Below are 24,401 nucleotides of genomic sequence, written 5' to 3' on the forward strand. Positions count from 1 at the left end.
AACACAGCGCAAGCAGGAATGATATGTGAGGGACTAAATAACCATCATTGTTACAATGTAAAACCAAGCAGGTAACTGCAAGCTGTCTCCATGAATGTGGGCAGCGGATGCTGTTGTAGAAATTCCCTTTCAGTGCAAGTGGGAAAGCACCAAAGAGAGATTCAAGAAGGAGGTTCAATATACCAGCCTTCCATCTTAAAGCCAATCGCATAAACAGAGAAAAGATTAACATTCCACTAAAAGTTGTAGGAGATGGAGATGTATAACACAGAGGTAATTACATAAACTGCCTTCTCTGAAACCTGAGAAAACAAGATTAACAATCTAAGTCATTTCAAGTGAAAATTATGTTGACAGCATGTTTTGAAAGGCAGTCCATCATTCAACCACAGCAAGTATATACTCCGAAACTACACTCGGAGCTACAAATGAAGCCCAGCAGAAATTTCTGTCAGCACACAAGTGTCGGGGGGAACCCAGCACGCAGTGAAAAGCACTTTGTCAGAGGAAATAATCCAGTACTCATCATCTTTTTCCTTGTGATTAGAATGCATCAGAACAGGAGTTATATTCCTCTATCGAATAAAAGCTATTAAGCATATTTGCAAGGCAGGGAAAGAAAGAACTGTGAATTAAATTCTTACTTTGTTTAAAGCGATGCCACATTCCAGAATTCTAACATACTGCGAATCACACATTTCACAGATTTTTAATAATTTCTGTTATTTTGGTATAACAGCAAATATTTCACAAAATAAACTGAGGAAGACAGTGCAAAGCATTCCCTATTTTTTTTAATCAGAGCTGCACTATTTGTCGTTTCACTTACCCCAGCTTCGTGCCACACATCTCCTTCTCTTTGCCTTTGCCTTTCTCTTTTACTTTTTCTTTCTCTCTGCCTTTACGCCGCTCTCTTTCACGAGACCCACTATGAGTCCTCCTATGACTGGATCCTTCACTGCTCCGACTATAAGAACGTTGTCGAGGTCTTGAGCGCGATCTACACAAAATCCATAATATCAACATTTAGCAACTGCACATTTTGGACACTCTCTGCACATCAGATTTGTTACCTTGCCCAACTATTTGGAACACACATTCAAACCATTTAGTGATTTACATCTTGAAGGAAAATCCTGCCAATTTCTCAAATACAAAAGTGAATAAGAAAGCACTGTTTCTACTCTAAAGGAAGAATGTAAAATACATTAAATCACAATAGACAGTATTCATGCATGAACAGTGTTAATTTGGTATTAACAACTGGTATTAACAACACAGTCTTCAGGGCTGTTGGAGAAAGAAAGGATGAAAAACAGTGATTTTTTTTATTTTTATTTACACAATAATCAGTTTATCTTAGCAAATAATCACAGAAGTTGCAGGTGCTAGTAAGTGCTTGTACTTACACATTAAATCCTTTATTACTCGTACCCATGTTCCAACAAAAGCAAAAACAGGAGTGACATTTACAGTGCCCCAGCTTTAGTCTTCAGCACTGAGACACACTTCTCAATATCAAATCTAAGTCCAAAACACATTCTGAAGAGCATCTAAGCATAGGCCAACCCTACAGGTCTAGCACAGTGCAGGGGTTTGGACACACACAGTCCTCTGCTCCTGACTGCAAGTTCTCGAGTGGCTCCAGGATCCCCTGTGCTCAATCACCTTACCCATTCCTCTGCACTGTTATTCATACACTTCAATATAAAAAAAGATCAGGTGCTACTAGGATCTAACTGTCTCTACGTGTAACCAAGAGAAACTTTCACGATTCCCAATTTTTTAATTTATAATTTACCATCAATCAATAGATCTCTGGTGATGTACGCGAGCAGCTGAACACAATGCACGTTTAGGAGAACAGCAACACAAGTTCCCACTAGTTCCCAGTACAACACCCAACATCATAAAGGTTCTGATGGCACCTCATTGAAGTTTCATTAAGTAGCAAGGGGGCTGGGGGAGAGAGAAGGGCATTTCATAAACCTGGATGAGAATTATTTAGCACCTTCCGGACTCCAAAGGCCTTTAAAAGCAAAATCACATACAAGAGATCACTCGATTTTAGAAGCAACAACTGTTTAATAAAACTCAACAATAGAATAAGCAAAAGAAAATACTGCCTCCAGATGAAGCTATAAATCAAATTGAGGAAGAATGCTGTTATTGCGTCTGGAATGTGTCCAGCACGCTGGGGTTAACGTACCTACTCTTGCCATCGTGCCTTTCAGACTAGCACCAGGGGTCAGAACCTCCGTTTCAGGTTTCATTCAGCAGATGGCATCTCCTGCAACACTATATCTTCTATTATTGGTCACAGTATTAGCACTCATACAATAGATCAAATTACCACTTAAGTAAGTGGTATATTTTCCATCTCGAGATGGATTTTTATTATGTCATCACAAATTAAAAAGCATCCATCCACTTTTCAGATCCCGGACAGAGGGTGTTTTGACCTAAAGGAGTGTTCCAAATATTAGACCTACTCTGGTGTTGTTTCCACAGCCCCATAGATGAGATCACTTGGATGGTACCCACGGCTTCCAAGAACTCTGCAGGTGAGATGCAGAGTCAGAATCAGCACGTGTGGGTACACAGGGTACAAAAAGCCCTACAGAGACACACGTCAATATTATTTGGCAAAACAACTCTCCTTATTTAAGAGTGCAGTCCTTCAATAAATAACTGAGGAACCAAAGATACCACCTGCTGAAAAGGCTTACTTCCTCAGCTCACATCTGAACTTGTTTTCACACTTACATTTCACAATTCCAAATAACAGCAAATTCAGTTTAGATTAACTGGATGCTCCAATCTCAGAATTCTGTTTGCTCATCTAAAACAAGCAGCAGACACAATTCACACGCAGAAAAACAGCTCTTAGAACTTAGAAATAGATTTGTCACACAGAATTTGTACACACAGATTTGCACTAACGCTTCCAGCAGCACTGACAAATAGTCAGAGTCTGTCCTTGCTGTTTCATTTACAGTCTTTTGAGTCCAAAGTCATTAACCTAGAGCAACTAATAGTTGTTCTTTATGCTTTGAGTACCGTAGTTATGAAAGATAGCTGATCCACTTTGCATTCTCTGTCCCAGCCCCACAGGGAGGGAGGTGTAAGACTATCGTTGGGATGCCACCATGCAGGTGCTAAAAAAAACGTTGAGTTCTGCTCCACAGAGGCCATCCCTGCAGGACACATCAGCTCAGTCAGTCCCCAGCTTAGTCCTGACTGCGGTGCCCCACTGTAGAACATATCTAAAGGGAAACATTACCAAGCTCATCCAGCATATGCTGCTGCTGCACCGGATAACACCTGCAGAGCCTCTCCCATCTATTGCTCTCCAGGAGCTGAGATGGACACTGTATTTATCAGAACAGGGCAGGGCAACCAAGGGAACTCCATTACAAAATTCAGATCAAGAGAGCAGTGAGCAAAGCGATGCATCACACTGCTGCAAGCAGTTGGGTACCCAGCACTGCACCCCCCAGAGGGGGCTGCGTTCAGCCCCAGCACAGCAGCATCCCACTGCACACCATGCTTTGCACAACACAGCTGTCTGTCTGCCTTGCATTAAGAGCCACAAATCCTATTACATTTGTTCTAAGAAAGCTTCACGCAAACTTCTAGGCCCTGTAATAAGTCTCAAACACTCAATAAGCTCTTAGCAGCAGAAAACAGCTTCATAAAGTGAAAATTTGAACACGCTGAGGTTGCCTAACAAGTTGCAGCACTTTTCCATTTGCAGCATGAACGAATTCACCTGCACGCTGCTATGAACTAATACTGCAATATCCTGCAGCACGTTCAGAAAGGGAAAGCAAGCTGTAAGTACAGCTCAGAGCTGCACGTCACCTGCACCAAGATGTCCTCCGTACACAAGCAGAAAGTCTGCAGATCAAGAGGAAAATGAAAACCTCTATTCTAACTGCTATTGCCTTTTTTTTTCTTTTTAATAATCCCAATTATTAAAGTTGGAAAGCATTCCAATTAGACAACTACGGGAAGACTGAAATAAAACAAAAAGGTGGGAAGTAGGCTGGCAGCACAGCCCCTCCCCCAGCACCCAGAACACCCACCCACCATGCCAAAGGTTAAGTCATTTAGGCAAGTTCAAAGATCTTCAAAGGGCTCTTAGATCCAGATAAGCCCATATGTTACCAAAATTCTGTGAAAAGCCATTACTTTCCAATCTGCTTTTCATGTCTAACTTGCAGAACACACAGATGCTTGGCATCACTCGGTATCCCGAAATTCTCACACCAGATAATCAAGGCTCGCCAATCACTTCCCTATCTCAAACCCCACCAAACGTCTTTATTCCATCAACACTTAGTCCACTTGTAAAAAATTGAAAGTATCCATAAAAGCCCGTTCTGTTACTGCACAATAAGTGTTAATTTGCTAATTTCTTCACAGGTAATCAATTAAAATGTAAAATATTGGATAAAATTAGTTGCACTAAATTTAACAGCTGCTCCGTGAGCATAATTAGTTTCACAAGGGCCATATGTATTCCGAACAGAGACTGAGTTGAAACAAATAAGCAGATTTTAAAACAAGTTTGAGGAAATCTGCATTTAATTAGCAGGTGGGCACTACAACTGCATAATGTTTTTATACATTTATATTTATGAAGTGACAGAAGATCTAAAGGCTTTTCAAAATGGCGTTTATTGTTTGAATGGGAACTGTTTTGCTGCATGCTAAAGTGATTTAAATCCTTATAGCTCCGCTTTGAAAAAATCATAAATGGTGAAAGAAAACATGTGGAAAACTGTAAAACTAGAAAGAATTTGCGACAAAAAGCAGATACACATACCATAACCAAAAGGAAACTACACTTAATTAAATGTACACTACATCTGGAATATCAGCCTAATAAAACGTGAAACTATTAATTTTCATTGTTCTAAAGGAAATGAGGTCAGTGTCGTTTAGTATTTCCCCAATTATATTGCACTAAAGCATTGAGCTGTATCTTATAGCTACAATCTAATCTTTGCAAAACACTACGATCTGAGAGCAGCCACCGAAGCAGACTTCTTCAATAGAGGAATTAGAATGCAAATACAGGAAAGCTGAAATTAAGAACAAAATGAGCATTCCTGCACTGCAAGTAAGGCTTTTTTGTTTGGGGAGGGGGGGAACAAACACAATTCTCTCGGCAAATAACAATCACAGCTCCAAAGTTTCTGAGATACCAAGTGCTTTGCTGGGACTCTCTTCCATCTCTCTCAGCTGGCACACTCTTGTGGGCTTATCAGTAGCTCAATAACCACAAACAAAGCCCAACAAATTCACGCCTTTTTAAGACTTCAGCAATATATCACAAGTCTGGGAAAGAACCATGAAACAACCGCATTGCATCAGGCCTGGATTGTCCCATTGGTAATAAAGAGTCAGCGCAAATGGCTCATTGCAGTAGAATGACATGATCTCATACAACGCATATCAAGAGAAGTCTTCCTATTTAACTCAGTCACAAACACAGCACAGGTTCTTGGGGAACGTACAACAAGTTCAACCATCGGCTGCAGTTGCTTAAAGCATGGAAGTTAATAACATTTTATTTTTAATTTGGACATGGATACTGCTACAGAGTCCCAGTCTTATTTTGCTTGCAATTTAAAAATGCATTTAAGGGAGTTATATATAGACAATACAGTAATGATAACGTATAGGATAATATGGCTTACATATCGTTAAAGTGAATGAAAGATGGAAACATGCATAAGCAGAGGGTCAGCTTTTAAGTCTGACACGAGACTGGCGCTAAGACGAAAGAGACATTGCTTCAAGCCAGCTGTTTAGGCTATCGGTAAGAGAAAACAGAGGTATTAAAGATAGTAACAATATCATCCACTGCGCTGGAGACAGGCAAGATGAAATATAAGCAGCAACAGAGAATGAAGAACACTGTTTGCAGAATGGGGAAAACGGATTCACCAGATACAGGCATCAACTTACTTCAGTAATAAACAGTTCTCCACCCATAAATCATGTTAATTACATAATTAAACATTTGAGGAAATTACACTCAAGCTTCCAGTAAACTGTAATTAAAAACAAACAAACAAAGCAGTTACTGAAATCTTGGCATGAGAAGCACATAAATGCAGCGGGACAGCAGAGCGGGCAGAAAAGACGCTGCTGCTGGGTTTGGTTATTCTCAATCCACCACTTTGTTACCAGTCCTGTCCTTCTGACTGCACCTCCTGGGCTTCTGGCCCTCAGCCCCAAAGGAGAGTAAAATGTGCTCCCTGCCACAACCCCCGGCCACCCAGAGATGCAGCACCAACACCGACTATGCACCTTGAGGCTGGTGCGTGCCCACTGCACCGCAGAGGTGTTGGGTAACCTACAGGGCATTCACAACCATGTGGGAAAAAAATGAACTCTGTGTGTCCTTCTGGAGCCGACTGAGCTTTTCGGTCAGCAGTCAATGGCTCAGGCTTGCTTCTTGTGTGCTTTGGACAGAATTCCTTGCCTAAGAGAGAAGAGGGGAAAGCCAAGCACAGCCCTTCCAGCATTCAGAGCACACCAGCAAGAGCCTCCAATGGAAAGCTACAAGCAGAAAGCAAACTTCACTGAGTGCCACCTGCAAAACCAGAAATATAAAGCACAGGTTAAGCATCAGCTACACAAGCAGTAGCTCTTATTGAGGTGATGTTACAGAACCCCAACAAAGCCAGTGACACCAGCCCGTGTGCCACTGGAGCTCTCTCCCTGCACAAGCAGCTCAGTGAGGAGCACTTCCCCATGGACACATGTGCTGTCTGTTCCAGCAGGCCAGACACACTTTGAACATGTGGAAGCACATAAACCAACGGCAGCACTGTTGGCTACATGATATTTCTGCAACCTACACAAAATGACTTGTGCTGTTTTTCACCAGGCTTCTTATGCAGAGGCAGGGCTATGGGAGCAGCTGTGGCCAAGGGACGTGTATTGAAGTGTGCTGCTGGGGATCTGGGGAGGGAGAACAGCTGTGTGAACAGCTCCCATGGATCTACTGGAGCTGCAAACTGTTCCACTCCATTAGCCAGACAGGAAGGGATTCCCTCCCTGCACAGCTCTGTAAGCGCCTGCAATACAACCGCTCCAAGGAGCTGAGCATCCTCATCTCCCATCAGGAAAAACATGCTCCTCATTCATTCCCCCTGCTTATCTCTTGGAAGACTCAAAACCAGCTCTCTTTGCTGTGATTCCACTTCTCATTAGGAAACTCAGTTGAAGAACATAACCTGTCCCCCCCCACAAAGTGAGTTTCTCCTACACAAAGGATGCCTCAAAACAGGACTTTTTTTTTTTTTTGACCCCACATTCACATCACCATCTCATGATTCACTTAACATTTATTTCTAACAACCTCTTGGTAATAAAGTAATTAAGAATTGGGAGGTAATACACTGCTTTAGCTATTTAATAAAATCATTTAAAATAAGCTTCCGTGCCCAGTGCCCACCCTTCCCCACTTAAAGCAGTCCAGAAGTTCCATGCCTCAAGTGCATAAAAACACCCACCTACAAAAATAGCCAGTTGTATATAAACTGCACAAGCTTCCATGGAAAAGCTAAATTGAGTTTGATAAGAAGTATTCTGCTAATCAGTTAGCCAAAAATAAAAGCATCACAAATTGACTGAGAACACCCAGGTCATCTTCAGTCTGTGCAAGTGCAGAAGGGCTGCTCACCCTCCGGGTGCGGCAAAATGAACACAGCTGTCAGCCTGCCACACAGAGATAGGAGCAAGGAGCGCAAGGAGCACTCCCTGCTCTTCTCACCCATTCCAGAACTGCCAATGCCGAGGCTGCAGATAAAGTCCCTTTCCTGCAGGATTGGGCAACCTGAAGAAATGGATGCACTTTTTTTTAACATTCTTTAAAAGACATGTATGGGGAAACTTGAATTCTATATGGATAAGTAAGACAACATTCCATTAGCAAGTAAATCCATCACACTTTGTAATTAATTCAATGCACACAGATGCACTTGTACTACTCTCCATACAGCTGGAATACATTTTAAGGAAGGAGGGCCCAGTTCCTCCCAGGACTCCCCTGAAGTGCACCGAATTCTTTGTTCCTCCATCACGCAGGCGTTAGTGACTGCCTCTGCCACAACACGAAGATCTGGTTGAATCGCAAAGCAATGAAAATAGTTCAAATTCATTTTCCAGATGGAATCCCCATCCAGGTAATTATTTGTTATAAATTGGCCAATGCCTCTGATATTATGTTAAAGAGTGAAGGAATGTAAGGAAGGATGACTTTTTCACTTCCCAGGTGCCCCTGGGAAGCCCAAATTAGTTACAGGTAAGTTCAACTCTTCTGTCTCTGACAAGACCACTATTTCATTTCTTGTGACTGTAAAACATCTGAGATCGAGGCCTCAATCGTGGCTTGAGCTTGAAGATATTCATGTAATAAATACGTATCCTAATAGCCACGCAGATATGAGACAGCTGGATGAAATCACCTCAACAGATGCCTGAAATCACCCGACACAACAGGACGCCAACTGTGAACAACCACAACCAGGAAGGCTGTGTGCCCATGGCCCCCGACCGCCAACAGCTAAGCCACTGTGCAGCACGCAGCTCAGGCAGTGCAAAGACCTCTCTTTACCTGACAACCAGGCTCTAAAAGTTAAATTTTGTGAGCTGTAAAAAAAGAAAAACAACAAAAAACAGCCATATATGTATATACATATATACAATAATCTTAAAAAATTGGCAGTGTTCCACCTACCCTTTTTTTTAACCACATAAATATATGTTAAACACATTAGATTTTTAAACTTCATTTTATTTCCCCTGCTAAATTAAAACCAAAGAATCTTAATATACTTAATGAGAATGGCCATAATTTTACTAAGGGATCAGATCTCCAGAAATTAATTCATAAAATGGCTTTAGAAACCCCTGAAGCAGGAGAAAAAGCAAGAACACATCATCCCACATGGGCAACATGTCTTACAGACACTACATACACAGCTCTGTGTGTGTCATCAGTACTTTTTCAATCCACATTCTACATACACAAAGATTATTTCCTAATTTAAATGCATGTTAAACACATCCGGCATCAGCACTTCATATTTTTCAAACACAACATGGATGCAGGCGAGCACACTTCTGTCATTGCTCAGCATTCTCCTTCTGGCAGAGCACGGCATATTTGCTGGAGGCTGATGAGGAACACACAGCTGAGAAGCAGACTGGCAGCCAGTTAGTGGAGGTCATCACCGATAACCCTGTTGTCTTCCTCATGGCCCAGCTTTAATGACTAATTAAAAAGTCCAAGAAAGGAAAGAAAACCTCAAAATGCCACATATTATTCCAAAGAAAAAGTGTTTTCCTCATAGAAGCTTCAACTGTCACACAACAGATTGTGAAACAGAACAATGCATCAAAGGGTGGGAAAACAAAATCTGAATAGCTTATTCAAATTCCTAAAGTCATCATAAGTAATGAAACTACTTGATTATTACATCTCAAAATGTATTAACGACTCTTCTGTCCAACTGATGATACCAATCACAAGTTGCTCGCTATCAGCACTGGTTGCCAAGCTCTGGTTTAAGGATTACAAGATTGGCACGTCTTCTATCAGCTTACTCTAAGATATCTTCAGAAATAAGGGCAAGCCTTCATTGTATTATTTAGGTGATTTCATCTCTGTAATGTAGCTGAAGTGTGGGGATGCTCCCTAACTCAGGCCTCTGCCAGCTCTGCCAAGGCTGCCAGCAGAACGCCCAGGGCTTGCCCACCTTGCTGGCAGACCAGCAGCACTTTCCAAAACTCCTTTCAGAGCTGGGCTGGAAATTTATATTTGCATCAATTGCTTCTGTTCATCCATTTACTTAAAAAATACTAAGTTTTGTCTTCTTTAGTATAAGAGGAGAGCCAGAGGTCCCAGATGCATTCTCAAAGCTCTCATTAAAAGAGAATGAAATTAAGTTTATAATATTCTTCTGTGATGCGCATTCTAAGATATACGAACAAAAGCCAAGAGCTCGACTGAAAGTCCTCTCACCACGTGTCCCTGGTTTGCAGTCCTCAGCTGCCATAAATAAATATCAAGTGTGTGTCCTATTTTTCTTATAGGATAAAGCACCTTTACTTCAACTGTTACATTATATGGCATAATAAGTTCACAAAGGATGAATTGCTCTTGGCTAACAAAACTGGCTGCTTTGTCAAAAGACAAGATAGGAACTCACGAACTACTAATTACAACTCAATGAACATCTTTTCTTCCAAATGCAGAACCAATGTTTCGGACCACATCTGCTGTAATCCCACAACAATCTGAGAGGATCCCTGAAATGACAGCCCCATGAAAACAGAGGACAGCCCAGAGGAATGGGAGCAGTGGCCCAGGCACGTCCCCATTCCACACTGCAGGGTGCTGATGGCCCAACTCGAGCACAACCCCATGCACCCAGTGCTGATCTTCCCAAGCAGACCCCAATAGAACTGCAGAAAGGACTTTTTGACTTCAGGGGGAAAAACTCAGCACAGGAAGAGACCTGATGAAGCTAACTTGGCAATGGAGTCCACTCAGAACCCCAAACTGAACACAGACCAGATGATGTAATTTGGTAATTACATAAACTGTGCTTTAAAATCTTAATTGTGAGCAGTTTTATAATTAAAATCATAGCTATTATACTCACGTGATTCCCACTGCACTGCTATACTGTATCAAAGAAAAGTTTGAAGGCAGATTAAAACTGCTGCCCCGTGCTAACATTTATTTCTTAGTAACAGTTCTGATTATCTGGGAGCAGCATTTCTATTACCACACATTTGATAGGACGTAATAAAATACAATTCCTAAGCAGTCTCAATAGGAAGCACTATTTGCACTTTATTAATTTTTTCTGCCTCTGGTATTTGTTTACAGAAGTGGTCTCCACCAAATGACACCCCCCCAGAAATCTCAACAGTAAAACAATTAATGTAATGTTCAATAATTCAGCAGCTTTATGTAAAGACTGGTGTACACTTCGGATATGCTACCATAATTCCCTCACTTTAATGTCTGTCATCCAAGCTAACACTCATGAGTCAATGACAATTGTTTGCCTTTTGTCCCAATGAAGAACTGTTTTCAATCAATCTTACTGTTCAGCCTGAACAATTTCTTTTTTAAATTATGTTTTAACATTAAATTACTAGAACCACATTTTCTGCAACAAAAGTGGTAAAGCTGACCTTTATTTTATTAGCCTACAATTTGCTCACCGGTGTTTTCTTAAGCTGCACGAATGGCTTATGTACATTGACAACACCCCACAGATGGTTACGATTACATTTAACAGGACAACGCACTCATTGAGAACTTTCACAGACACTTACCTAATGGGATGTCACGTTAAATCTGACAGAGTCAGATAAAATAACTGTATACTAATTGTAGTGTATCAAAAAGGTCATTTCCAAACGGTACGTCCATTTCCAAGGCAATTATTGACAGAAGCAGTGCACTAACGTTTATGCAGTAATGAGTTTTCAAATGAGCACAATTATTGCGCAGGTTTCTTCTGGCAGAAGATGTCCTTGAATCCACATAGCTGTCAACATCCTGGAAATAGATGCCCCTAACTGCAAAACTCTGGCCAACGTCAGAATTCGATTTGACTACTTCTTGCTTCCTCTGCTAATGCTTAATGACTAATTCCTCAGAGATACCCTTAAAAGCCCTAAAATGTTGTCCTTGGGTAGAAACTTTCACTCAGCAATCAATCGGGAGCAAATTAGATGATTGTGTTGAAATATACTGCACTGTTTAAGCTAACAAATGAATGAAGAAAGGTAGTATATCGGAACATATGCCACTGCACTGAAGTTGCTAAAAGGGTCTGTTGGAAGAATATTTGGTTTCCAGTGAAGCTAATATGCTATAAGAAGGGATAGCGATGAAAGAATACCAAGTCATATGGAAATCCAAATATAGTGACAGACACAATTATTTTACTAATTGCTAATGAATACAGTCAAGTGGCATCAAAAAGCCAAACTTTGCTCGGACTACTTCGGGTTTTGACCTCTGCATGAGCAAATGCATTTCAAACTGAAGCCCACCAAAATTGATTAACGGCGCCAGCCAAGGCCAGCGTGTAGCTGAAGCTTTTTTCCATCTATCACATGGCCCCAAGGATAGTTAAATGAACCTTAAAATGGCTACAAACAGCTCAATGACTACACAGACTCCTGCCAATTAGAAATAATTAGGCAGTCATTTTGGTGGTAAGTCTTTTTAAGTGCATACATAATGATGCAATGATGCTTATTAGCGATCTCATATGAGCTATGCTCAAACAGCCTGGAATAATTATGCAACTATCACAAAGCCTTGCACATCTCTGTACTTCACCTTAATGCATTTAAAAATCCACTTCATTACCTCCAGTAATTAATCCTCCATTAATTGCAGGAAAAGCCCAGTTTACCGTGCTTCGTTTCTAATTATCTTATAAATAGTTATGGTTCTAATTAATGTGTTCATTAAGCTGAATATCTTTCTCAAAGCCATGCTCAGAGCAAAGGTTTCGCTTTTGAGAGAAAAAGCCTAACTAGCCATAAGGTGAGGCCATTTTGGTTGTATTTGCTTTTATTTTAGTATATTCAACCTCCTAATTGGCATTTAAAATCTAATTTGGAAGAACTTCAATAAGACTATATACTAGAAAAATAGGAAAGGGATTTTTTTCCCCCCCTATACCCACTCTCCAATCAAGAAGCTCAGAGCTCTAGCAGCAAAACTTTCAGCATACCTTTTTGATATAGGCTGGTAACAGATTCTCACTGCTATGCCACAGATTAATTTAAATTCTATTACAATTTAGCATACCTCTGCTTGTGTCCAAAGAAGAGAAGCAAAAACTGTAGAAGCTAAATAGGCACCTAGCAACATGTGAATTACTGAAAAACCTCCAATGGCCCTCGCCTCCATTCCTATAATATGAATCAGCAGTACAAAATTACAAAAGAATTAAAATAATTCATTCAACATAATTCCTGAAAGTTAAGGAGAGTTTTTCAGTCTGCCTTAACCAGGAGCTGATATAACCCTGCAAAAACTGCAGCTGCTGAAGAATCTTTTTAAAGCAATATTTATGGATAAGGAAATCTAATAGTGAAAGCACGCCCTGCACAGTATTCTGAGGTATGTGCATAAGCAGAAAACTTAAGGTCAAAAGAAAATTCTACAAGAAGAACATCCAAAATATTTAGAATTACAGCAGCACTAAAATATAAACAGATTCTTTTCTTTCTTCTCCTAGATTTTAAAACCTGATTTTTTCCTTAAAGATGGACACGGTACTTCAATGCGTCCTTCTCCAGTTACTCTATGGTTTTCACATTTTTCTTATGTGGCCACATATTTATTATAAATAAACTATTTTGCTGAGGCAATTGCTTCAGCTCAGCTTTGATAGTAAAAAGACAAAGGCTCTACACATGCATGAAATCAGCAATACACTTTTTTCTTTATCTTCCTACATTACACCTGAATTGAAAACCAGGAATCGCTGAAGTCAAGTGCAACTTTGCCACTGACTCTGATGGAGCTGAAGTAAACCAATAAACCTATATTAGAGCCAGATGAAGCATAAGCATCTATATATATTCGTGCTCTTGCATTTCAGTGCCTTAGAAACCAGCAGCTTTCCCTGTTTGAGAGCTATTTCACTTTAAGATATTCTCATCGGACCCCAAAATGAACATCCCAGGTTGGAGCTTCTTCCTCCAACCTGAGCTCTCCATGAGGACAGCTCTTGCCCTGCTCTCCCATTCCCCAGACAGGCAGGGCAAAAAGCCGTTTGCTCTGCATGCTGACTGGCCTCCATGCACAAGCAGGGGTGAAGGCAACAGCATACCAAACAATGGAGGGGCAGTCAGCAAAGTGTCAAGAGTACCCAGCTTACATCAGCTTAACCTGGCACCAAAGTCACCTCCAAACCACACTTTGCTCAGAGCATCAACAAAAATCGCCAGCTGCCTATCTGGATCTTGAAGGAAGCTGATTTACACAGGATAAAATTCATTGATACAAAGGTACCTGAAGCACTGCACATGGCAGTCACTATCCTACTCTGCTACATGCTGAGCAATCCTTCCAGCCCAGATCCCAGACAAAAGCAGAGAACTGGAACACCCTGACAGCAACTCCCCAGCAAGGCTTGTTCCCAGGTCCCGGCTCCCAAGGAGCTCCCAGCCAGCTTCCAGAAAAAGCAGCAAGCAATACCTTACGACTAAACAACATTGTATCTCATTAGTATTAATTTCTCCCAGGGTTTGATACATTTCTAGCAACATAGTTAACTGCCAGTTTAAAAAAGCACAGCATCAAGCAGCACAGCATACTTCAGTAGTTGCTGACCCCTGCTCCAAGGTGGCCGGTTCTAAGAACAACAATCTTGTTACAGCTGCTCTTCATGGAACTTGAATAAAATAACAGAAGAATAATACAGAAAAATAACTGAGAAGGACTACAGCAACCAATCTATTAATACATAAAGTAAACAAGGTAAGGAATCTATGGGGGAAACAGTAATCCATCATTAGAACTGTGATGAACATGGATGCTAAGCCAGGGTTGTACACAGTCCTAGCTCTGGCATGTCCATCAGTGCATGGTTGACAGGTACATTCAACAAAGTGCAGCTTGGATTTTTGGCATAGATAGGACTGACAGCTACTTGCACACTGCTGCTATAGAGTAACTGCAAGAAAACCCAGCAAGAGGAACATACTGACAGCTCTATACAAAAAGGGCAGCAATATCTGCATTTCACCAGTGTCCTTATAGCCTATTCCTGCTATACTTATACTATTCCTGCTATACGTTATTAGAGAGGCAGGAATCCACAGCAAAATGCTCCTATTAAATTCTACAAATGTTGTGTTTCACATGCTGATAATCCGATTCTGGAAACCAACACTGGAAACAGCGGCAATTTACTCCTGCAGACAGGGATGGTCTTGTATTACCAATGCATCTTTAAGACATCTGCTCTGTGTTGATTTGCATAGCAGCCTCTAGAAACACGATCTCTGTGGCAAAAATGAATAGATTCATGGCCAGAGTTGTGGTAATGGAGGAAAAGAGGATTATAAAAGTAGAAATATGCTATAGTTCAGAATGTAGACTAAAATAAAGGAGTCAGTTTTCAACTAAAGAGAACCAAATTATTCTCATACTTCTTTATGTATATCCTCCCAAACTGAAGCACAACCACTGCCCCACACATTAAAAGGGGGGAGGCAACCAACAAGTAGACCCTTTCCCAAAAGCAGGAATTAAAGGCTTTATAAAAGTAAAAAGCTACATTAAGAACACATTCTACATACATAACACCAGGACTGCTATAGAAAACAGAAGTTCGCAGGCAATTAGACTCAATAGTTAGCTCCAAATGAACAGCAGACATGAATTCATACGTTTAAGGCTTTTTATATATACACACACACACACACCAATGAAAGGCATCAAAGCAGCTGTCACTAGCAGCTATCTGCCCCTATTGATAACTTTAGGGCCCCTGGCATTGCCTTATGAAGTTTAATTTCCCAAAGTGGTCAATTAGACCTTGGTAATGTGTGCATTGATGGGTTATTGCTCTAGGATATCTTGAATGCCAGTGCTTCACCCCCTCACTTATTCCACTACATCTGTGTAGAATAATTGCTTTTTGGTTTTTTTTTAAAGTAACTTATTATGGCTACAAACATATTTTAGAGCCAACTGGCGATAGAACTGTAACAGAGTAAGACTCTAAATGAAAGCTTCAGGTGCTGATTTATCACTGGAAAAACAAGTATCTGCTATTAGCATCTGCAGAAAAACCTCAAGATCACGTGAACAAAACCAATCCAAATTCCACTAGTTGTGCCCTTCCTGAAGCCTTTGCTTGAAGTTCAACGCAAGAAATACTGCCATTTTTTTAAAATTAAATATACATTCTAACAGAACAAAGACTCCTAACCTCCCCTGCCCCTCCACTAAGAGAAGAGATGCACACAATGCTGGCACCAGTCCCTCCCATGATTGCAGACGTGGGTTTGTGCAGTTAGTTGCATGTGACAGTGCCAATCAGCATAGCAAGGAGAGAAGGAAAATATCATAGGCAACAGATCAAACCTGTAGAAGAATAGCAACTCCAGTTGTCACTAGCAGGAAACAAAGCATTTCAGGAGAAACATTCTGATAGCATTGCTCGATTTCTTATAGGACTTTCATCTGCTTCTTTGTAGGAAATTCTTGGATCCATTTCCAAAGACAGTAATGTTGAAAAAGCCTTTCAATAGATTAAGACAGCTTTTCAACGCTGCCTGACAATTTGTGCCCAGCCTTGTTTTTCACAGCTGCCTTGCCCTCATTCCCAGAATTTTTTACAGCAGATACTCAGAGTCATGTTGGTACACTCTCCCTTCCCACTGCTCTCAAAGTCACTGCTGTGCTGTTACTCAAAGACTTTGTTTCCAAGTTCCTTCCATGTCTTTCCCAGCAGCCAAAATCTCACAGCAGCTGATGCCCCTAGGATGGTGGGTTCAGAAAACCCTCACTTTCTTCCATAGGCCCTCCCTGGCTCCCAGAACAGCTACCAGCATCTACCCTTTGGCTGAAACCAACCTCATCTTCAACCCACATTCTTGCATCACATTTCAGTTTAGTCCTGCTTCTCAATGTTCTTAATCACAAATAAATAAATAAGGTTCTAGGTTCACACAGCTGCAATTCATCTCATATACATTATAACCTTTGACTACCTACTTGAGCCATTCCCTTTTTTCCTTACCTGTCATTGTCTTGTCTATCACACGTTGCCACTGGCATTAATATCTACCTCAAAACTAGATCCTTTTAATCTCCCTCTCTCCTAAGAGCCTTTATTATCTTTTTATTATCTTTTCAGGCTGATGCAGTTACTAGAAAACTCTTCCCCAAGTTGTTCATGAAACTACCCCAGAAACTCTATAGCATAACCTATTTGAGTGTTTCCCTACTGCTAAAAGCAAGTCTTAAAGGCAGATTGGGATAGATTCTGTCTTGATCCAACACTTGCTATCAGCTGTAAGCACTCATAGGCCAGGACACATTTGTGCAAATACACTAAAAACATGATGCATGGAAAATAACAGACTAACCAAAGAAGGAAAGGTGCCTTCCTATCCACCATCCCTAGTAAGGCAAATACCAAAGCACCCAGTGGTGCTGTTTGCATCTTTCAGAAGTTACATGCACAACATTTCACTGTGCAATATTGCCTCTTTGCTAAAATACTTCTTTGTTCAGATGTTATTAGAAATCACACACTTGCAGGGGTTGGAAGAGACCTCAATATTTAAAAAAAAAAACAACTCTCAGAGGAAAAGGAAAGCTCACACAAAAGGCAACCGACTCCTGCCAGTACTAAAAACCTTGAAAAAAGCTTAAGCCCATTACAATACAGTGGCACATTGTAAAACAGACAGAGTAAACAACCAATAAAAAGCAAGGATTGACAGTATGCCCCAACCAGTGATAACTGTTTGAATGAAGCTATGACCTTCAGAGCACACAGCAAACCCAGTGGCAAGCATCTCTATCTTCACAGTAAGAAGCAACTAGCATTGTATTTCTGTTTAAAGCAGCAGTATTGCAAGTATACCTAGAAAATGTGTGTAGGGGAGGAATCATGTAATTCCATCAGCCCTGTGTGTTGTTAACCAGGTAATGCAAATCAAACCATCTACAAAGTACATTAAAGCTGTGAACCTGTCCAGATATTCAAATAGTACTGTGGGGGTATACAAAAGTATTTTTGTTGTTATTACTTGTTGACCCTTTTAAACCAGCTTCTTGTTTTTACTGTCACTATTTACCCACCTTTTTCAGTTAGCTCTGCATACACAGAGGACCCTATTTTCCAAATAGCAGAACTTAAAAGCACCCAAAATGAAGAACTCTGACAAACTGCAAGGGCTGAATGCAAGATAATTCTTGTTTACTTTGCTAGGATAACAAAAACTTGAGACAAAAATTTGCCCTTTGCTACTAAACTCCAACCCAATCCCAAGCTACCCATGATGAGTAAATCACCATGCCATAGATTGCAATAACATGCACACATTTCCAAACTAAATTGGAACAGAGCTCAGGAAATAATATGTAACCATGTCCCCACCCCCAGCAACACAAAAAGCCACCAATCAAGCACCTCCTCTGCTGACCATCCAGAGACAGCAATTCCACCAAGATAACACTTCACACTATATTACCCCATAGATACCTATAGATGTACTAGCTGTTACTGCATCACTCACATCGAACTTTGTTATGCATTTCAGGACAGGATTCTTCAGTTTAAAACAACAAGAAAAGCCAAAAACATTTGGCAGTCAATAAAAACAAGCTTGCGCATTTAAGGACAATTATAGCAAAGTGCTCTGTGACCACAGAAATGTGTGAAGTAAAGGAAAAAAAGGTTAACATTCTTTGGTTAAACCTATTTAAAGCAACGCAAATTAAAAGACTGAAATCCCAAGCTCTGATGTATTTTCGTTTACAATTAACTTGTACAACAGCTGCAGTGAAAACTGAAAATATTAACAAGCCTCTATCCAGACACAAGTCACAGGAAATCCAAGTTTCTCCATTCTGGAGAAGCATAATATTCTAATAAGAACTATCCTAATCTTCACCCAGCAATAATTTCAAGATGATATTATTATTCTCATTTCCTTGAATAATATCCATACTCCAGGGCCATTTTCCTTCTCATATTCAATATCATGCATGCTTGTATCAAGATTCCTTTCTTCATATCCTGTCACAGTATCAATCACTGCCTCCTGTCCACTCAATCCACTTTTGATTTATCAGCCGCTGTCTTTCCGGACTCCATAACTCGACCCAAACCATTTTAGCAAGACATTGACAAATAGCACCCAGTATCACATCAACCTGTTCCACTTAGTAAACTAAGAAACAGTAACTGTGACATCTCTGCATAAGTATTCCATTCTATTCCCCAGACTGATGTATATTAATGAGGAGATGGTATTTGAAATGCTTCTTCCACATCAGCATCTAATATGATCAAATTAGGAAATGGGATGATTTATTAAATTTCGCAGAGCTGAAATATTTCTTTATATCACTCTATGTGTGGTTTCAGAAAGTGAGCTGTAGCTTTCAATTTTTCTACTGAGGATGTGCCTGCATTTCACAGACGAATTATTGTCTTTAAAAAGATTGCAAGAAGGCAAAATGTTATTAAGCAAATGCTCAGTAAAACAAACTAAATCGGTTTTAAAATTCCTAATTTAATGTAAATCTTGGTTGTTTTGCTGAAATTCAGTTTGTGATCTTATTAAGTCATATTTGCATTGTACTATCTTGCTGTAGGACAGCTTCAAATTTATAGCATTACTAGGAAGACCCACTTTTTTGACTCTAAAAAACGCATCTAAAACAGTCACAACACACACAAGTTTTCTCATCTTCCCAAGTCTGAGCTGATATTTTGAGCTTGATTTTGTTAAGCGGCACATTTTAAAAATATGTGGAGATCATCACATCTTTTGTAAGTTCACTTATCAAAGGAAAGCCTGATACTTCAATATTTGAATATCTCATTCAAATGAAATACCTGTGTTAGAAAAGCTACTAAAATTACACTACAGGTACACCTACTTTTACAAACATGTTCGCCATCTTGAAAAACAAACTATCTTTCTCTGATGGAGAACTGGAGGGAGAAATCAGGAGATAGAGTTTGTGATGTCTGCATGGCTTATACCAAAAATAAATCCAGTGATTTCAAGACATAATGTAAAGAATCTCAACTTCCAAAAAGAAAGGGGTTTTTGAGTGACAGTCCCAAGTGACAATGGAAAACACGGTTGCTCAAGTCCTGAAGGTGGTACTTGGGAAGCACAACAGTAACCCTACAAATAAGAGCAGCACAGAGAAAAGCTTTGCTTTATTTTGCAGCACCTCACACTGCTGCCTTGCTGGTGGGTCCATAGGTTTTATTCCCCACCACGCAGGTAACATGCACTTACTACACAAACAAGAACTGGATGACTTACTTCTAATCATTTCATTAGCTAGTTCACTCAAGTGCTTTCTTCTTCAGTAAATACCTCTAAAGATAAAAATGAGCTGTCTCATCCCAAGCAAAACATTTGATGAATCATGGATTCCAAATTCACATGAAAATTGTACCATGATTTCAGCACTCCATTCTGTACATTGCCCAAGACAAATCTTGTTTCTCTTCTATAATAGATTTTGAAGGATTTTTTTTACCTGACTCTTTAAAAAAAATAAAAAAAATCATTTAAAATTTGGCATCCACAATATCCAACAGCAAGGACTTCCACAGCTTAATTACATGATGTGCAAGAACTCGATTTAACTAGGATCTGCTTCACTTCATGCCTGCACAGGGTCTTACATTGGAAACAGACAACACTCTTTCTTTAATCATCATTTCACATTTATTTATTTAATACCCCTCCATCACTTTCTCTCTATCCCCCCCCAAATCTCTCTCCAGCCTGAGGAGTCATTAAAAAAAAAGCACTCTGAAGAGGACTGGCTGAGTGCATAACTTCACTCAAGTGCACAAGGCAGATTTTGAATTAGCAAGGCAAAGAAGTACTCAGCACTGTTCCCATTGCCTCTGTGCTACAGACAAGGGAGAACACAGGTCCAAGCAGCAGCTTCTGCAACCGACTCAATTCTTCCTCAGATTAAACCATGGTCTCACAGGGTAACAACACAAGAGACTACAACAAAGGACTCCAAGATTCTTTCTTTTAATATAATTTGAGATGTTATTTAAGAATAACTTTCCTAAATATGTGTGTCTGTGAATAGTAATACAAAGTGACGTGCAGCTATACCATCGGTAGGACAGGCTTGAATATATACTATATTTTGTACACCAGATATCTGTATGCAATATTTCCCAGCCCAAAATAAAATAAATCATCATTAGGTTTTAAAAGACTTTTAAGTAGATATTTCCATATGTTGCAATGGCAATTAACATCAGTAAGTCCTTTGGCAAACATGACCATTGGTATATCAGGCTACATCTAACCAATAATGTAATTTACATTTATTAGAATACAACAGACCTCTAAAAGCAGGTTATCCTATTTTCTAATACTGAGTACCTGACCTACTCAAGAGCACTTTTGTTGTCACTTTATTCTTTTTTACATCTCACTGTTTTTAAACTGATGCTATAAAACACTGGATTTTCACAGGAGCACTTCTAGATGGAGCTCAGCAGCTTATCCATCCTACAGCTCAGAAGGTAACTATACTCCAAGAGAGATCAGGTCGTTTAAATAACGAAATTGCTACTACGAAGGCACTATAGCAATAAGTGTCCAGGCAACTATTATAATGAACAGCTGTGAATAAGTCATGAGAGAATACAAATAGGAAAAGTGAAATGCTCGCATCCTTCAGCAACAATTTTTCAATAACATTTAGGAGGAACGGCTCCACTGATTTGGCATGTGAAAATAACAAGTCTTACCGGCTTTTAGTAAATTCTAGACTTTTAATTACCTAGCTGCAGGTCAGTAAACAGAGAATTAAAAAAGAAAAGCTTTCATCTGCCTGCTACACTCAGTAATGACCTTAAATTCAACAGAAAATGATAACAGCAGTTCTTACACCCATTGATCAACATCATTTAAACTTTTCAATTGACAAATACACACCAAAAAACAGAGTCCCTGCTAACCACAAAAGCATGAAAACAGTTTTTTATAACACAATTTGATTACAATTTAAATTACGCCTGTTGCTGAAAATATTGACTTGTCACAATCTAATCCATCAAGAACTGCAGCACCACAGATCTCTTTCAACGTTAAGTGAGAGGTGCATAAATGGAAACACCCATTCCACAAGATGAGAAAATAAAAGTTTAGTGTCATCATCACTGAACCCATATTATGCACGGAAGGTATGGAAATCACTAATCAAAAAGACAACTTTCGTACCTTGTGTTCAGATTATTACAGTTCAACTAAACTGAGGTGACTTTTTTTTGCACTTGGCCAAATGCAGAATATGTAATTTATCATTAAATCCAACTGTGCTGTCAGCTTAAAACAAAGTTACGGTAAGTGCATGAAAAGCATAGCACAGAGGTTTCAATTTAAGAAGATTTTCAAGCAACATGTCAATTAGACCACTTCTAATGGTCTTACAAACTCAGTAAGTACACAGTGATTTTAAATGTTTTTACAGGAGAAATAATAATAATTTCTTTCCTAGAAAAGCCCCTTACCTCCTCGTTCTACTTTTTGATCTCGATCTTTGAGACCTGTAGGATTTTCCTCTGCCTCTTGATCGGCTGCGACTGCGTTTTCTTCTAGAGCCGTATGAAGAACTACTGCTCGATCTGTGCCTGCGCCTGAAACAAAGCCACCTTATCAGTACACCAGCACTTCTAAAACAAAAAGCAGCAACAGGAAAAGGAATAAACAGTTCTCTCAATTACGTGCATGCAAAACTATTTCTTGCATTACAGCATATCATAAAAGCCTCGGCGTATACCACTATTGCACGTTAATAAGTAACTCACACATACTTGAGTAAAACCTGTCTCAAAGAGCTTGCATTCAAAAATATACGTCCCAAGGGCAGAAGGCAAAACAGAAGTTAACTGATATGCCCCAAATCATACAACACTTGAAGGGCTAAGCCAGGAACACAGCTCAGCTCTCAATGAACTGCAGTCTCGTGACCAGCATATTGGAACTCACTGACTCTTCGCCAAACCTGAAGTTAAAGAAACATTTAGACCTACATTCTCAGCAGCATTTACTCAAAAATACACTGTATAGGACTGCTTTTCAGTGGAAAGAATTCCAGCGCTAGAAATGAAACTCAAAACATCAGCTCCTGCATTGCAGATCTATACAATTATCTCCAGCCATCCAGCACAATCCAGTGCATATATAAAAAGCAAACATGCATAAAAATTTAAAATACATTATGTACACTTAAAAATATCTTCCCTCTATATACAAACAATTGAGTTCTCAACTTTCGTTACACACAGTCTTCGCTCAGATATAGAAAGACTATTTTCTTTATCCACATGCCTCCTTTTTTTTAGTACTATTATTAATCAAATGATCAGTATTAATTTATTCAACTTGAGCTTGGGAGTTTTCTCTTGAGCTCTACCAGGGGCCAGAATGGTATCTTCTCTCCCCACCCCACCCCCACCTGTTTCATTTATTCACATAGTAAGTTCCTATATGCACAGTAGAAAGATGAAAGAATACATACCAAATACCTACATTAAACCAACCAATCCCAAATCTGGGGGGAGGGATGCTTTAAGTCTCAACCCTAACTAACAATTGCAGCCCTTATGAGAAACTATGTATTTCTGGGTTTCAGGATGTTTAGGTAATCTTAAAGCATAACACCCTATTCTTGTAATAAGGTATTGCATTACATACAAGGAGTGCTGCAGTAGATTGGATTTTTTCTAAAAAGATTTTTGAGGCTAACTCATAAAGAGCGGGTTTCCATGTGAAAAAGGAAGGCAATGCTCCTGCTAAATGAAGATGAAGCAAAGCAACCTTGGAGACTCCTGGTTTTTATACTTCTGGGTCAGGGATAAATCCAGCAGGACCCCAGAGTGTAACAGTCATTTAACTGCCAGGAGCAAATATCCTAAAGTAAGGGCAAAGCAGAGGTGCTAGCCAGATACTAAAAGCAGACACTTTGGTCTTTTCTGGATTCAATTTAAGTCAACTGGTCTTCGTCCAGACTCTAATCTCCCTTCAAGCTCTGTTTTTATCTGTGAGATAGCCATGCCTGCACTGGACTAAAGAGATTCATAAAGCTGCATGTCATCAGCATATTGTTGGCATCAAAGCCCATGTCATCTCACTGTGTCCCCTAAGGGCTGTATGTAGATGCTAAGCAGGAACAGAAAAACAGGGGGATGGAAAGGAACCAACCAGAACCCCTCCAGAAGCCTGCCTGCCCCGTGCTGAAACACTCCTTTGCCAGCTACAGAAAGGCTGGTCAGGAGCAGTTTCTCACACATTTCTAGTGCAGCTGTATGTGATGATGTGATGAGCATCTTCCAGCCCCATCCATTAATAACAATCTGCTCAGTTTGATTCCTGGGTCATCTTGAGTCAGAGACAACCAAGATATCTGAAAAGATCAGGCACAGAAAGGGGACTCTGCAATGAAGGAAATACAGTTTTAGGCCAGTACAGATTTGGTAGACAGAGCCACACCATCTGTGTTCTCATTACCTGGCTGACTACTGTACGCTGGACACACAAAGAATTAGGAAGTGTGATGGTGAAATCTGACTCTTGGTGTTGCT

General features: G+C 40.0%; 1 protein-coding gene across 1 annotated transcript in view; it reads right to left on the minus strand.

Annotated features, from left to right (window-relative positions):
• The window catches only part of RSRC1 (arginine and serine rich coiled-coil 1), a 102,914-nt gene that overhangs the window by 73,524 nt on the left and 4,989 nt on the right, over positions 1-24,401 (minus strand). Inside the window, exons 3-4 of the mRNA XM_072344841.1 lie at positions 22,329-22,454; positions 830-1,000 (exon numbers count right to left, since the gene is read on the minus strand). Coding sequence (XP_072200942.1) covers positions 830-1,000; positions 22,329-22,454 — 297 coding nt within the window. The remainder of the gene's footprint in view (positions 1-829; positions 1,001-22,328; positions 22,455-24,401) is intronic.

Source organism: Excalfactoria chinensis, chromosome 9 (genome assembly GCF_039878825.1).
Source record: "Excalfactoria chinensis isolate bCotChi1 chromosome 9, bCotChi1.hap2, whole genome shotgun sequence".
In the NCBI taxonomy this organism is placed as follows: domain Eukaryota; kingdom Metazoa; phylum Chordata; class Aves; order Galliformes; family Phasianidae; genus Excalfactoria; species Excalfactoria chinensis.